This window comes from Branchiostoma lanceolatum, chromosome 11 (genome assembly GCF_035083965.1).
Source record: "Branchiostoma lanceolatum isolate klBraLanc5 chromosome 11, klBraLanc5.hap2, whole genome shotgun sequence".
NCBI classification, from domain to species: Eukaryota; Metazoa; Chordata; class Leptocardii; order Amphioxiformes; family Branchiostomatidae; genus Branchiostoma; species Branchiostoma lanceolatum.
Genome location: NC_089732.1, coordinates 9,447,266 through 9,464,367, shown reverse-complemented (window position 1 = coordinate 9,464,367; position 17,102 = coordinate 9,447,266). Strand labels below are relative to the sequence as shown.

General features: G+C 42.6%; 2 protein-coding genes across 2 annotated transcripts; both read right to left on the bottom strand.

Moving 5' to 3' along the window:
* Positions 1 to 146: 146 nt before the first annotated feature.
* Positions 147 to 4,033, bottom strand: LOC136445195 (sperm receptor for egg jelly-like). The gene is made up of 10 exons (XM_066443063.1): positions 3,958 to 4,033; positions 3,656 to 3,773; positions 3,229 to 3,479; positions 2,679 to 2,897; positions 2,365 to 2,510; positions 2,021 to 2,191; positions 1,425 to 1,550; positions 971 to 1,144; positions 331 to 606; positions 147 to 152 (listed from the first exon to the last, which is right to left on the bottom strand). Exons 2-10 carry the CDS (start codon positions 3,691 to 3,693, stop codon positions 147 to 149), a joined length of 1,407 nt encoding a protein of 468 aa, XP_066299160.1. The 5' UTR covers positions 3,694 to 3,773; positions 3,958 to 4,033.
* A 42-nt stretch (positions 4,034 to 4,075) lies between these two features.
* Positions 4,076 to 15,193, bottom strand: LOC136445193 (uncharacterized). Its single transcript, XM_066443061.1, has 20 exons — positions 15,016 to 15,193; positions 14,634 to 14,756; positions 13,851 to 13,994; positions 12,417 to 12,602; positions 12,031 to 12,209; positions 11,460 to 11,544; positions 11,199 to 11,330; positions 10,727 to 10,864; positions 10,013 to 10,153; positions 9,694 to 9,810; positions 8,737 to 8,859; positions 8,422 to 8,546; positions 7,434 to 8,094; positions 7,169 to 7,278; positions 6,890 to 7,004; positions 6,633 to 6,753; positions 6,103 to 6,229; positions 5,653 to 5,778; positions 4,701 to 5,349; positions 4,076 to 4,296 (listed from the first exon to the last, which is right to left on the bottom strand). The coding sequence occupies exons 1-20, from the start codon at positions 15,095 to 15,097 to the stop codon at positions 4,076 to 4,078; spliced, it is 3,705 nt and encodes a 1,234-aa protein (XP_066299158.1). The 5' UTR covers positions 15,098 to 15,193.
* Between the last annotated feature and the right edge of the window lie 1,909 nt (positions 15,194 to 17,102).

The window sequence follows — 17,102 nt, the reverse complement described above, 5'->3', positions numbered from 1 at the left end:
GATACAACGGTATCCTCCAGACTTATGTTAGTAGCCCACTGATAAGGGTTATTGCTGAAGTGCGTCATCTAACAAGCAGATATGATATAAGAATATCATCATATGAAACAAAAGCGTTATAAAAACTAGAGTTTTATGTCAAAATTTTATTCCTGTTTTGACAGAATTTGGAAGCTGTCAAACATAGAGATTTGTCTCATGACGAAGATTACCATTGCCTGATACGAAGTAACCGTTTGTGCCCAAGACAAGACGAATGCTTGTCAATGTACGAAAATTAACAGTTTTTGCTTTTCAAGCATAGCTTATACGTGCAAGTAAGAAACTTACATGCATATCTATGACCTGGTCTGGTTGGATGGTGCCGTTCCTGAACAGGTCATCACAACTTGGTACTGAGAAGAGACTACCAAAGTCCTCCTGCACATACGCGCCTGCGCGGAAATCCCGGCATTCGTCTCGCTGCAGCATGATAGCGAGGCTTGGGGTGGTCAGTACCTTGGGTTTCTCCCCAGGGGCTATCGTGGTAAGAACAGTTTGTTTGACGGTAGATATTGTCTGCAGCGACTGCTGTATGACAGTGGAGGACCACGGGAACACCTTTGGCTGAAATGAGACAAAATCCGCTATTGCTGACTATGTTAAGGACTTTACTCTTGATCAATAAGGAAAGTTTCAACGCAACTTTTGAGATTGCCCGGTTTGATTTTGAAACGTTGAACCTATCTAGCAGAGCATGAAAAAGACAGGTTATCACATAGAGTGTCATTCTATACTACCTGTGTTAAAAATGACCATCATTTCCTCCAAACCTGGCAAATATAGCGTTCCAACGTGTCTACATAATTCTATATCGATAGCACATATCATCATCTCATCTTGTCGCGCTATACTTGTAGCCTATAGCACATATACACGTTTACAATTGTGATTAGAATAAAAGTACTTGCTTAGCATGTTTTGTACCTACCGTGAAGTGGCCATGAGCTGTTGAGGTTCTCCTGGCAGCTGCTTTGACGACATTAGCCAGGCCGGATATTAGAGCCTGTGTGGTAGACTCTACTACCTGAACGCTTGCTGTCCCATCCTCCGTTTTTGCCCTCAGAAATGTCGTCATTTCTGTGAGTTTCGATACAGCCAGATCCTGGCAAACAGGGAGGAAGATATTAAACAAATGTTGACAAAATGATTAGACTTACAATTAAACGTATCTCTAGAAAACTAGGTACAGTGGTGTTTTTCAAGACCCCACTACATCTCGTGTAGTTACAACGAAATCAAAAACATTACTAGATAAAGTGTTACTAGTATCCAGTGCATGGTTGCAAGCGGAAGGAATACTAGTGATGGTTACAATTGGTATTTTACGATTTGTTATTCACAGCCCAGTTTACTGGTTGCATTGCAAGTCTTTATTTTTCTACCTGTGCGTCCCCTGAGAGCTCGGTGTCCTCTTTGGTAAGTTGAGCCATGGCGGTAGCAGTTTGATGCAGACTGTCCAGTGTTTGAATCCGGATCCTGTTCAAACTGGTAATGGCACCTTTCCGCAGCTGAGGTAGAGAAGAGCGAAAAACGCTTTACCTGTAGGCAGGATCTTTGAAAACATTCTTCACGTATAGGAAATAATGAGAATCGTTCATGGCATAAGTATCTGGCAATCATGTTTTTTTTTTATCTTCAATACCAGGCCAGATGGTACACAAACTAACAACTTTATGATTAAGTTCGATTTCAGTTTACAATATTGCGTCACAACGTTCGAGGAAACATTGACATTCCAGAACAAAACAAACTTTCAAAAGCAGATAGATTGGGACCTTTGTTACATAACACTTGCTGTGAAGACTTCAAATGTTCTTAGAACGATGTGCCATCCCTCGGTGGTTTTGAACAAGACGGCACCCGTATCAACCGAATGATAAGACCTAATCTTAACAGTAAATGATGCGATGATACAGGTGTTCCATTATACATGGGATACAGTACCAGATGGTCACAGCCTATGTAATGTTTTTTTTACCTGTTTTTTGTCTTCCTGGCCAGTTGTTGTGTCGAGGTTCATGGCTGAACTGACGGAGGTCAGCAGCTGCACAGCTGCCTGACTATTGCCCGCCTTCAGTAACGTATTAACCGTCGATTCCGTGGTGGTGATAACGGTTGATACATTTTCCTTCATTTCTCCCTCTAAAACCTAACGACAGAATGCAGTAACAGACATCACTTGAGTTATTTCAGATGATTTACTGATGTTATTTGTCACAAATATGAAGGATCTTTTACAATTCTGTGTTTTTAGAACATAATTCTAGAACATGAGATAGTCTACGTGCCGGTCCTAGAAATGGTGAAAGATTGTCGCATCACCGTTGCGGTTGTCGTGGTTTCCGTACTTTCTCCAAAAGAGTCAGTGACACGGATGGCGATTGTGACCACAAAGTCGTTGGCTTTGTCCCCGACAGGCAGATACAACGGTGAAGAGGTGCTGTCCGTACCGTAGTAGACCATTGTACCTAGCACAGGTGTTTGACGGTACATTATAAGGGAAAAAATGAAGTGTTGAACTGGCATGCAACAGTTTGGCAGTCTGAGAAAAACTTAGGGACATCAAGTACTGGTTAATAAGCTACTACATATTGTTGTAAGATATTTAGGTTGTCATAATCTAGGTGTAGCTTTACCTTGTTCCCAGGCCTCTGTTGATGTAGCAGCACCAGAAATAGCTGCAAATCTGTATGTGATCGGCAGGTTCACGTCCGAAAATCCTGAACACGTGACCTGAAACAACGTCTCCATCACGATCCCAGTGTCCGGGACGACTGTGCACGTTCCCAGGGTTGGCGCTACATTGGTTGTGAAGCTGTACAGTGTGTACGTTGACTCTACACTTTTGTCAGACGCTGTTTAATTCAGCAAAAATAAAAATTGATGCATTTAATCACTCGTCAAAACAAAGTAAAATGAACCAGTAATCTTATTTTCTATCATACTAGTAGGTTAAAGGTTAAGCAGGAATAAAATGTGCGTTTACGCTTATTACGCCTTCAAAATCAGGAAGAAGAAGACTAAGCCAGCTGCAGGTACAATGATTAAGAGAAGGGGTGAAAAATCTTATTGGAAAGATTCGTTGTTATGTCACAGAACATCGCAGCTTCAAGCTAGGCAACTCATTGGGTTAAATATGGTTTCGATAAGGTATTTGAGGATTTCTATTACAAACGTACCACCTACCGTCGAGTCGTATGGTGTAGGTTTCTGCAACAGCTCCACTCTTAAACGTGTCTTTGTGTATAGACAGGTATGTCTTCTGTCTGCCCGTGAGTGTGTCTGTGTCCCAGTCTATCCATTGTTTACTGTTTACAGGGTTGTTAACTAAACTCCAGAAGTACTGAAGATGACTTTCGGGAGTGCAGTCAGTACTTCTGGCCTTTAGAACTAAACGTTCCGATGGATTCAAATACTGTTGACAATTCTGCACACACCTGAAATAATAAAACGTGTGAAAATTGGTTTTTAAACTTTCAAAATCAATGTTTTTACTCATTACTGGGACGTTTTTTTGTGAAAAGTATCGTACGTTCGGTACAAAATCTGGTGATTCTACATTTTGAAGTACAGGATACAAAGTTTCAATGGATTTTACGTTAATGGTGCTTACGAGATTCCTTCCAGGGCGGGGGGAGTGCCTTCCACCATGACGACTGTCTTTTCTGCGTGGCCGCCGACTTGTCGACCGGGCTTCGAAACTGTTACCCGAAAAACGTGCGTTGTTCCCCCTGAAACAGAATCGTGTTGACCGAGAAAAGTTAAAGCAACTACGTTTAACTGTACACATATAGAAGAAGTCATAAAATATCATGTCTATATCTATATATCTTGGTCGTTCTCTACAATACCGCATGGATCATGAATGCCATCATTGATAAGTTGCTCCCTGTCTATTTATGAACTTTTTCTCACCATCTAGAGTCCCTCCTGGGATGACCAGTACAGGATTCGTGTTGTTCGTCACTGGCCAGCTCTTCCCAACTGCTAAACATCCTCCTGAATAAAAGGAAGATATATGGCAACGTGAGACTCATTTGGCTTCTTCTGAAAAAGCTTCAGTAAACGGCGATATCATAGCTGTGAAAGTTAAATACGCACCTTCCATCCACTCGGCTGATCCTGTGTCGTTAGGGAAGGTCTCATTGTCCAGTCGACACGCCCAAGTGTACGTCAACCCTGAGGTAGACTCGGACTCAGGTACATCCGGGTCGTACGATGTGGATGCATCAACTTTGACTGTCGAGTTCTGCCCTGTTCGCAGAGAGAGCGATGTTACATAGAGTCGCGCGGAGGAGCCAACAGACACACTACCATTGTAGATTTGCTTACCTAACTGTTGAGGAGATTCTAAAACTTTAAAAGAGACATCATATTCGTAGTATTGAAACGCAACAAGTAACCCGTGGAGGCCTCTGTTCAGCCTTATTTCTTGTGTGTGTTGTTGTTGCAATTTGCTTTTGCAATGTTCAGCCTTATTATCTTTTGTGTGTTGTTGTTGCAATTTGCTCTTGAAGATTGATAGCTAGATCTATAATAATTGGATAGATCTATTGAATATTGCCAGAAACAGCAATATTTGTTTACTTTTTGAAACAAAGGGAAAATTCTACTGACTATTCTACATCTTCAGCAATATTTGTCAAAAGAAAGCCTACCTCTTGATATTAGGGACCCTCCAGAAATTCTCGTGATCAGGGCACTTTCGACGATCTCGAACCACGTGTAGTCCGTATTGCTGATCATTACGTCAGTGCCATTCACCTTGTGAACTTCCGTCACAGAAAACTCCAATATGTAACGTCCGTATCCTAACGTGTGCTTTGGGATGATGACTTCAGTAGTCCCGTTGAGTATGTTATTGATTGTTGCCTCATTTGAAGAATACGGGATGGACTGAAGGCCTGCCATGGTATAGGCTTTCCACTTGAACGTCCTAAGATCTGCATCAGTACAGTTTAGTTGTACAGTTGCTGCTACAGCTATGTCTTGGTTCCTTCTGTATGCTGTCGGGTTGACAATCGTGCTAATCCCGTCGTCTCTGATGTCAACCCGCGGTCTGAAGCATGGGATTTGATGCACGGTGACCATAGTTTCTGCGTAGGCCGTAGAAACAGCATTGGTTGCATTAACTTGGACCCGGTATGTACCGGCGGAGGGATACACGAAGGAGTAGAGGGTGACGTACACGTCTGACAGTTTGAAGGGAAAGTTGATGCCTTGAAATGTTGACTCAACTATGGTAACTGAGCTGGCGTCCTTAGAAGGTGGAGTAAGCATGACCGGATTCTGGTCTTCCTCAGATAACTGTAAAAAGCAAACAGATTTACCGTTCCAAGACGCAAAACAACGCTCGGTATATAATAGCTAAAGACACAATTGATATTGTATTGTAGTACTAGATAACTTGCAGTGTATACGTTACGATATTTGTATGTCTTAACATAAGGATATGTAACGACATCATATTTCTTCACACATGGTTCTCATGCTTTTGGTAATATTTTGCATACAGCATTTTAACTCTGCATAATTTCCACTAGATATCTATGTTTGGGCCATTGCAGCTTACAAGTCTATCGATACATAAGTGAATGTATATGATATTACCTGTAATAGAAAGGTACTGGTCGTTCCAGGAGAAGTGGCAAAGACAACAAAGGTCACCGTTTCACCGAGTAAGACCGGGCCATTGCTGGCCACGTACACGTTTGTGATGGCTTCGTAGATGTCCACCTGTTAACAACCATCACCGATACACATCACAATTGCATGGGGAAATGGTAGATCAACGCGTCGCTAAAGTTGTTCCAACGTAGGAGCCGTTTTAAACAACCTTTCTGCTTACTCATGGACAACAAGTAATTGAGTCTATCAACTTCGACCTTTTTCAAACCTCACCCGAGCCGATGGGTGGTACAGACTTCCAAACACCTTTGACCTCTTACTAGAGTCATATGTCCAAACTGATGGGTCATTCATACTGAGCGAGGCCATAGGTTTAAAAAAATCTCACTTGGATTTAAATTCAAATTTCGAAAAAACGATTTTTGCTTTTACCTGAAATTCACCGCTCATGACAGCCATATGGTTAAAGGCCATTGCGGTGACGGCGTAGGTCCCAACTTCCTGAAATGTGATGGACAGCTTCAACTCCTGTCCAACAACTTCATCACCAATAAACCACCTGGACGGGAGGACATCAAGCCGTTGAAATGTCAAATTGAAGAACACAGTGACCGTAGCTGTTCTTTTTATTTACCAGTTCCAGTAAAACAACAACAATAATAAGGGACAATTGCGTACAGCGCAATAGTTTGTCCCTGTGCGTTACTAGCATTTTCCACATCGATATCAGAGCGTATCCAAACTGGTCAGACCACCTCGGGGCACCTCTACCGATGATTCCTCTGCGTTGGAGCGGCCCATGGCAATCACTCTTCACTGAATCGGCATTTAGCCCGCATGGCAGGGATAAGGGACCTCCTCCCCCATTTCAGCACCAAGGACATTACCTTAGTGTCATTGTACGTTTTTAATTTGCCTCTATACTTAATGCTTAAAGTAGTGTTGAAGTAGTGTGAATTTACCAACTAGTGTGCACGTCATCTTCTGTTCCATGGGAGACCTCGTACTCAAAGTTCACGGGCATGAGATGTGGGGGGCTGGGGAAGATGTTTTCACCTGGGCCCTGTCCAGTCATATTCACACCTACAAAATATTGCATGAAAACGTATTAGATCTACACGGGTGTTACACCATCACATTGCGTAGGATTAAAGCAAAAAAAAATGAAATGCTCGATGCACACAGACAAAAAAAAACTCAAGAAGAAAGTTTTCCTAACCTTCGTACAATAGCTTGCCGTTGTAGATTCCCGAAAACGCAGAGAATGATGTGATGTTCAAGCCATAGGGCTGGTAGTCCTGGGTGGCGTAAATGGACCCATACGCCTCACTAACCTGATGAATATATTGAATATTGAGTATAGAAATTTTATAAACTAGGGATTTGAGAAGCTAGGAGTATTGGCATAATGTGCAAAATATTTCATTTCTTCTTTCATTGTGTCGGAAGTTTATGTTACAACACAAACTAACGAGCTACAAAATTTCGTTAGTCTTACCTGGTTATACACTCGGATGAAAAATGAATACGATCCAGGCAAGTACAAGTACATGATGTCGAAACTTGGCTGCATGGAGCTGTACTGGTCTCCAACGTAAAAACCGACGTCTAGCAGGTGGGGGGAAGGAAAAAAAGGAAACAACTTATTTTTCCTATCATGTACACTGTCACATGTGCGTTACAGCAATTCTGTCTGATATCAGTGTAACGACAATATTACGCAATTGCAATTTTGAGTAAAGGTGAGAAAATGCATACGCTACCATCAAAACCGTCGCCATAGGAGGCATCGAAGAACAAATCCGTGGGCGGAGTTAAGTCCATGAGCCAGACGGTGAAGACGACGGGGTCCGGGGCTTGAGCCGGACTGTTGTCGGTCACAAGGACACTTGTTACCGGCCACTGTGCCGTTACAGTCACATTTGCCGCGGCCTCAGACACGATATTTGTCCCATTGACTACAACTTGGTACTGTCCTTGGTTCTGAAACGTGAGCGTGAATGTTGCCAGGTGGTAATCCGAGAGGTTGTACGGTATGACGCCATGGTATGACATCAGATTGCCGGCTTGGTTGGAGTCTACGAGCGTTGGGATTTCGAAGTGATCACCGCCGTTGACACTAGCGACAAAGGTGGCGTTATTCCCCACTTGTCTGACCAGGACAAGGAATCTAGCCGGGTACTGACAAGCAGCGTAGCCTATAGGCGTGGAAAAACCTCCCGGAGTGGAGCCGTCGGTTCCAACGTGAAAAACGCGTACTTCATGAATACATTCAACAACACGGAGTGTCAGGTTGGCGGAAATCTCTGAGAACTCGTTAACTGCAGTTGCTGTGATGGTGTAAACGCCTTCTGTTAGATCGAGGGAAGGAGTCGTGATGATGCCATCAAGTGCCCAGTTGACAGTTTCAATGTCTCCTGTTACCTACAAATTATGGTATAAAGTAATGGGTTAATAGAGAAGATCATGAAGTACACAATGCTGTCCAAACATGCTGTCCTGTTGTAAATTTAACGCCTTCGTATGAGTTAAAAGTTATACAACAGGAATATCATGTTGGATGACTTTCGAAAAATTGTATTCCATGATTTCATGCATGAGTTAATTCCGTTTATTGGAATTATTTTGCTATTATACAGAACTGCGAACTTGGCCCAACATGTACATGTACGGACGGTGATCTACGAGAGGCTAACCAGACAATGGGTCCAGAACTGAAGCGACAAGATATGATGATGATTTTGCTATTACCTGTGCAACCGCAAGGCTGATTTCGTGGTTTGTAGTGAAGTATATCCCATGTTGGTCATCAGAGGACAGGGATGATTCTACGTGTGCTTGTTGGGTTGCAGAAATGACGAAGGAAGTCAGGGGTTCTGTAAAGTACAATTGGAGGCAATGGATGGATGTATTTTTTCGATACTTTACATACACAAATGTGCCTACTGTCTTCAAACACCAGTGTGATACGGACCTTGGAACTTTTCATTACAAATATGCTTTAGCCTAAGCGCTTGATAAATATTACTTTTCACGCCAAATTTTCAACAAAGGCCGGTAGTCTACCTGTGCAATTCCATCCATTGCTCGACAGAAAGTAGCCCTCACTGCAAGAGCAGGTGTAGTTCCCCACGTGGTTATGACAAGTCTGCTCACACTTGTCGGTGTTCAAACTGCACTCATCAACATCTGTACTCAAGAATCAGAAAAGGAAAAGATATTGGCAAAAGATTGGAATATTCTTTGCATTGAAAACACTACTTTTTTTTATCATGGAAGCTCATCTGTGTTGGTAGTAATCATAATCCAGTGCTAAACTTTCTTCCTTCACTGGACAAAGTCAGAATAATGGCCACTGAGCAGGACTACTTAATGAGAGGTATGAATGAGGCAAAGTACATCAGGGCACTCCAACCATCACTCAACAGAGACAGTGGGCGTGGCACGTTTGACCAATTGCTGACGTCATGTGTCCGTAAATACACGTGTCAATAAAGTCACGTGTCTGTAACTCTCGCGAGTTTACGTTCAGCAGTGATTGGTCATTATTGATCCCGAAGAAGGCGACAGTGGTCTTTGAAAATTTGATCCATGAATACCTTAGCGTTGGAAGAAAGTTTAGCACTGTGTTATGACTACTTTTTTTTGTTCCGCATAACAGGTTAACCGCATTTAGGCGTAACACATCAGTTTTGTTCATTACGTACAAGATTCATAAGACCGGGTTGTAAGGTTTGATCCACTCACACCGGGCCGCGGGATGAACCCCTACTCTTTTTTATAAGTCTGTTTTTTTTTTAATGTGCATGAGGTGTGACTCTCCTCCAAACGGGACCTCCGGTTTTACGTCCCATCCGAAGGAATGTCCCTAACCGAAGCTAGTTACACATTTCTAACTGAGTAGAATGAGCGAATAGGTTTAAGGCGCCTTTTCCGAGGACATAACATTGCGACATGCTAGGGATTCGAACTTCGGAAAGTTGAAGACGTCATGTATGAGAAAAGTGAATACTAGATACTTGCCCACACATGTGCCGCTGTCCATGACGTACCCAACCCAGCAGGAACAGGTGAAGCTTCCTGGGACGTTTTCACAGATCTGGTCACAGCCGTCGGTACCCAGGGAACACTCGTTGATATCTGGTTATGGTCATTTAAGAGGAAATAGGAGAATTATAAGCAACCTACATTCTCATCAAGATTGTATATACAAATATCGTGAGACACTACTTTTTCGAAAAATCGCATTAACAAATGTCTACAAATTAAAAAGCTGTAGACTTACATGTAAGTAGATACAGTGGATATTAGACACATTTGCGCAGTAGCAGTTATGTCCTACCTTTATGGCACGACGTGCCATCCCACCCCGCGACACACCCTCCACTGCTACACACGCCTGTGTATCTGCTGCACGCATAGATCCCGTTGGCGCAGTGGCACGTCTGTAGGCAGTCCGAGCCGTAGGTGCCGTACGAGCATTCTGCAATGTGGAAAAGACGTCTGCTTGGTGACTCAAATGAAAGCTAAAAATGTGGCGGTGTTTGACAGTGCTAGTGTATCATTAGCCATTGTACTAGCTATCAACAACCATCCTACTAAGTATCTGAATGTAAATTTTAAACCATTCAGTAACTGAGTCCCTACCACTTGCAATTGGACTTTAACACAACCTTTTTGATCAAGGCTACGGTAACTAATAATACATTTCTGTAGTGCCGATTTAAAGATCAAATTCTATTGTTAGGACTTTTATTATTGAATCACAATGTTTTTGCATGCCACGTACAAAACAATGGTAATTCATAAGCATAATCATTTAATCGACTCGTGCCTCGCAATTCAGCCGCCCATGCTACGGCTGCAAGGACTCCAATGAGACATATGGGCCATGTTGATATGAATGAATTGATCAGTCTACTATGACTCTAGCTCCGGTTTGCTCCTTTGATCACTTTCTTAAAACAGGGTGGATAAATGGCTAGTGTACGAAATGTACCATTGCTTGTATCAGTATTAAAGAGATTTTGGGTTCAAAGACAAGAGGTAGCCTTACGTGTGTTGCAGTTCGATCCTCGGAATCCCGCTATACACCGGCAGCCTAACGGGTCCGGGCCGCAGACGATCTTGTTCTGGCAGGTGCCGTGAGCACAGCGGCTGATACAGGAGTCTCCGAAGTAACCGACTGAGCAGGCTTGAAACACGACCTCGGATCATCCCTTTTTTTCCTTTTTACAATTTGCGTGCGACATGTTTTTTTTCAGGTAGAAAGTATTTATTGCTTAGGGCAAAAACGTACTATTGCCGTTGTTCATAAAATTCACATAATTTATCATAGCTTAATGAAAAAGAACAATCTGATTGCGTAGTTTTACCCATAGAAAAATAACAGTGATAATGGATAGTATTTTACGTCTTCTGAGTCCTGTATTATAACTTCCTTTTCGTTGATGTTATTTGCTTAAAAACATGTGTTTTGTTAGTGCTAAGAATCCATTGATTGAGAGGCATGATGACGTTTTGTTTACCTAAATCGCAGTGCAGACCGCCGAACCCAGGCACACAGATGCACTGTCCCGTCTCATCATCACACACTCCGTTATAACACTCTGCACATGGGGAGGTACAGTCTGGAGGGGCCCACTTGCCTGCAGGACACTCTACATATCATAGGAAAAAGGCATGGATAAAGGTAAGTTTAACACTGGTACCTGTTCAGTCTGTAATTGAATAGAAAAGTCTATGTTCTAATTTCGTAATTTTTTTTAATGCTGTCCATGAAAACTCACCTCTAACGATGAGCCTCATGATACCTTGCTTGTTGTCACTGTACCTGCCCGTGTAGTAACACTCGTACAGGCCTTCGTCAGACATCTTGAAAAAGAGTTTTTGAAATATGACACATGCAGAACAAGATTAAGATTCTCGGGAATCCGCAGGAGTCCTATATTCTTTAGTTTAACAACGTTAACGTTACATTGATTGATTCAACAAGGCAAGAATGGCTATCTGATCTTGTACAAGGTTCCGTGCAGACTTGATGACGGTCAGCATCAAGTAAAACAGTAAGAGAGTGCATACATGTTGATCAATTGCCTTTGATGTTATATCATTAAAAGATGTGTTATTCATGCCTGTGTACAATATGGAAGGATTTGCAGTCTGGATGCCAGACCCCTACTCTCTAAAATATTTATCTTATGGTAACCATACGATAGATATTTTACAGAGTGCACGTGGGGGCCTGGCATTCAGGCTAGAAGGATGGTCAATGCTACAAAAGTGAAATTCAAGTTGCATTTTTTTTTCCTGTGCGACAATTTGCATTGTTGTGGGATCATTGTTCTAACCACTGCTAACCTGAACATTATCAATGACCATGGTACAATCCGTGTAGATCCCAGATAGCACAGAACCGTCCTTCCTCCACTCTGTAGTACCGTCGTGGCCGCCAGGGGCTGGGTTGTACTCAAACATGGAAAGCGTCGCGGTTTCGTTGATGTTTACCGTGACAGTGAACGACTCTGGATGGAAGTAAGCTGCGATGGGAGAGATCATTATCTTTCAATTGCGAATGTCACATTCGTCGTTAGTCGTAAGATTTTCAGTGAGGCTATGACAGAACCTACAATCAACAAGAATCTATATATATATAGCTACGACCACCACAAGAGAGCTTTACGACACGCCCGCGACTGTCCATGAATTACCTACAGTGATAGACTTTATCTATATGGGCGCCTTACCTGATGTTAGAATGGTGATGCCGATGACTTCACGTGTTAAGCCATGACGTGTCGTCAGGCAGGAGAAGGCATTGACTCGGAAGTTCCCGGCGTCATTAAACATCCTGAGCCCGTACCTGCTGGCCGAGGGACCGATACTGCTGTAGTGAACTCCGTACGTAAGGTAGTCAATGTTGGTGCCGTATCCTGAAATAAATATTTGGGATTAGATCTCGATGACCTTGTTAAGCTTAGGCCCACTTTATACTTGTGTCTTTAACTGTATTATTACACATCGTAGTCTACATTGTAGTACCGTTGACTACAACTTTTTGTGTAAAGAGAAATGAAGCAAAATCTACTACAGAAGTCTACTACAGCCTCTGTAGTATTGCACTTAAGCGGGGGTTATGCAAGACTTCGAGCTGGGTCGGGTGTAAGACCCAATGTACACTTGTTCTTTGAAATCGCCGTAGTAGACAGCGTACATACTGTACTTCTCTTAGGCCCAATTTATACTTGTTCTTTGAAACTGTAGTACTACACATCGTAGTCTACTTTTCTATAGTAGACTGCATATTCGCGTCCGCTTTACACTCACTGACAGGGAGCCTGCCGTTCCCTGGCTGTCATGAAACTGTAGTGACCTATTGTGACCTCTTACAGGTTGCGGGTAGGAATTTCAGCACACTTTATATTTGAAAAATTATTTTTTTCTAATGCGAGGCCCCCAGGAAAAGGGCCCGACAGCTCGGTTTTACAACGGAAAGGAAACTCGAGAATAACCGCAGATGACCCCAAATGAAACACTCGTTCGGTTCGACTTACGGCAGATCGAACACGTTATTTGAACCGAACGTCATGTTCCGTTTGGTGTCACCTGAGATCATTTACAAGTTTCTACTGTAAACCTGAGCTGTCAAGCCCCTTTTCTGGGTGCCTCGTATCAGAAAAAATCCTTACTTTTTCACAAATATAAACAATGCTAAAATTCCCGTCCGCGATTTGTCGAAAGTTACACTAGGTCAGAAAAGGTCACGACAGTTTCGTGGCAATCGGGACACAGCGGGCGTCCTGCTAGGCTTCCTTTTAGTGAGTGTAAAGCATACTCGAATATGTCTACTAGAGAAGTAGACTACGATGTCTTTTACGGCATTTAAAAAAAAAGAAACAAGTGTAAGGTGGGCCTTAGCAAGGGAATAAACATTCGTGGTGGCAAGAAAACTTTGGCCCAATGCGTCAAGGAATACGGACTAGCTCTTTTCCACAAAGTTCAGTATTTCACAGTATATAACCTGCAAAAACTGTAACACTTACCAGTAGTGTGCAAGTCGGGTGACCGACAACACCCGAACGCTCGATTCTTAGCTCCAACATCAAGGATATTTACGACAAAATGTAAAACGACCGTACTAAGATAAATCACGTAAACGGTTGTTTTCAATTTGTGCTGACCTGTGTCCAACTTGATGCCGACATGGTAGCCATTGATCAAAGTCAGGTCCCCCAGGGAAGGCCGACAAAGGGTCTCAGTGTTCGTTATACTTGTCACGTCAACTCTGGGATACTGCATCTCCACATACAGGTCCACCTTCGGACCTAGGTAAAGAAGAAAACAGTAACATACATGAAGGACAAAACAAAGCGCCACAGATGAAGAGCATGTTACTAGAAATAGATATGCACGGTCTAATAAATAAAGTGATACAGATATTCAAACTGTAAGCGGGTATCTAAAGCAGGTATTTCACCGGACCCGCGGCACATTTGCAAACTCGCTGTGAAATAGGGGTTTGACAGAACGCTCAACGAATTTTACAGGTAAAAGCACATCTTTTTGCCTTGTGTGTTTTATTATCTTTTTAGTCATACTTTGCATGATATTACAAAATGACTAAGTTTTCAATACCATTTCAGCATTTCTTTTAAAATCATGTCATTTCCGCTAGTTCCATTATAAAGTAAAGTTTAACACAAATCCAATTTAGGACGCAGCAAGACCACCAACGCGCCGTAGTCCAGTGAGATACCCGCTGTAGTAATAGGCAGTCGATGCACTTGATATACAGCGTAATGGTCTTCTTACGTTACCAGCGTGCAGGAACAGCGCTATTTTACATGGTTTGACATCATAACTGTTTATCGTGTTGAGCTTTCGCTAGTCTTCTGTAGTCTTTAGTACGTTATGACGCCACTAGACTCTGTATCTATGTATGATAAGTGGAAGTCCTGACTTACCGTGACAGAACCAGCCGTTACCGTGTAGTGTGTACCCCTCCCAGCAGGAGCAGGTGAAACCGCCCACTGTGTTCGCGCAGAGATGGGCGCAGTTGTGGCTCCCCTCCGCACACTCATCTACGTCTGTTGTAACATTACAAGCCGAACCCAGGTATATGTTACAACACATTCCGCACCGTATAAAACAACAGCAACAACAACAACGTTCACAACGTTTTATTGAATCACATGCATGGAAGAAAGCGATTGTTCAGAAAATCAACAAAGACCGTAACATATAAACATGAAAGACCCTCTCTCCTGAATTTCCCTAAGTTATCGAAGAAACTTAAAATTCTCTTCTGAAGTTTCCTAATTTGACCTTGATGTTTGAATCATTTACCTGAGACTGCGAAGTGGAACAGCATCGTAAGAAGAGCCGTCAGGAGGACAAATTGAAACGCATCTTTAGGTGGAGAAGTCATTTTGCATGGAGGGAATGAATACCGGTGGTTTCTATGCGTAGTAGATGTCTCTAGTGTCCTTCAAGCACGTCACAACAGTCTCGTTCTACCATTGTTTGTTGTACGGTACGACGTTCGAACGTCCGAATTTCGAACGGCGTTCGCCCGCGCCGTTCTATGCTTCCGTCACAATCTTTTGAAATAGTGTACTCTAGAGTCTCATTGTGTTTATACCATCACGGGAGGACAACATATTGTTTTTGTTCCGTGATCTTACTGCCTTTTCTTCTTCCGTTCCAAACAAATATGGTCAAAGACCTGGAGCAGACGGCTAACTGTCACCATGGTAACTGGAGACGTTGCAGGCTGTGGTGCTCGACTACGTGGCAGGTGGGAAGATAGACATTGAAGGACTGGCCACCGTCGCTCTTTCATCTTCATCAGGTCGTGACAAGTTGGTCAGTATATCATCTAACATTGTATATGTATGGTACGTTATGTTATAGTAAGAATGCACAGAGCAGTATTTTGTTAGGCTATAGCCAGAGTAGTCGAACCGCAGGTCATCGTGCGTAGAAGATACTAGAACGCTTCATTTTCTTTTTTACGGCGTCCGCCGGGTTACGATTTGTCCCCGTTGCATAGGTGTAAACAACTGCCCGTCGTGCAGCAAAAAGACCTCGGACCTATATAATGTTTAAACCTTTTCAAATCTACAGGATATGCCAAGTACAACTATGTACATATTTCTTGCTTTGCAATATTACAGCGAACGCCGTGGCTTTCGAAACATAAGCATTTTTTTTGGCAGTTTATTTGTGCTTGTCTTTTTACAGTTCACTTCGATCCAATTAGCTTTCTATATAGCGTGATAGTCCATTTCTTCACCGTTAAATTGATACCAAAGTCCCTTGGTTAATTCCTCAGGAAACACTTTTGCACCGAAATTACCTGCGACAATATAGACTTCACAGTGGCGAAATCTGTGCTGTAAGCAACAGAAACTCACGTGGCTCCTTGCGATTGGAAGGCAAACTGTTACATTTTGAGCGGCATCCCGAATCTAATATCATCACACGATCAGCTGTGTGGTCGTAGCTATCGCGTGCAGTGTTGTTCATGACATATCGTACTCACATTTATTCAGACAAAGGTTATTAGTGCACTGTACGTGTTTTGAAAAAATCACAAACATCGAAGCATGGCGGCGACCTTACCTGACCCCCGCGGCGGAAAAATAGAACGTACCGTCTGGGTTCCATCGTTGGAACGCAAGAGTTACCGATAAGGCTACTGATCCGCGCTCTCATGAGCTTTGGATACATTTTGATACATTTCGCGTGGCATAACAAAACTCATTTCTTGGTATCAAAAGCTGTATGAACGTGGCTATCACATGCAATGAAATAATTGACATGATAATAGTGAAGTCTAGACAGACACAGGTTTTAGTACAAGGTACCTAATCTTTGGAAAATAGTGAAATTTGAAGCCATCGCTTTCGAACTCTTGCGTTCCAACGATGGAACCCCAGACGGTACGTTCCATTTTTCCGCTGCGGGGGTCAGGCGAGGTCAGGTGTAATGCTGAAAGTTCATAAACTAACGGCTAAAATTTTGCCGGTTTATATAAATTTTCTGAAACACTTCCGAATAAGACAGATATCATCTGGAAGCTAAAAAAACAGTGGGATTCATGTGCAAGTTGACCAAATGTCATTAGATATGTTTTGAGTCCTGTAAAACATTGTGAAAGGTCATTGTGTTTGGTTCCTCCTTCAGAAAAAGACGCCCTAAAAATAGACATGGTGTTATATATTTTCGGGGCAAAAGTGTTTCCTAAGAAATTAATCAAGGGACTTTGGTATCAATTTAAAGGTGAAGAAATGGACTATCACGCTATATAAAAAGCTAATGGACCGATCCAGTTCGAACACCATAAGCCCCGCCCCCTGTTCTATTTCGAATAGTCCGTCAAAAACAGCCCTTGACGGACAAAAACGGTCGCGCGCGCTTGGCTGTCGAAT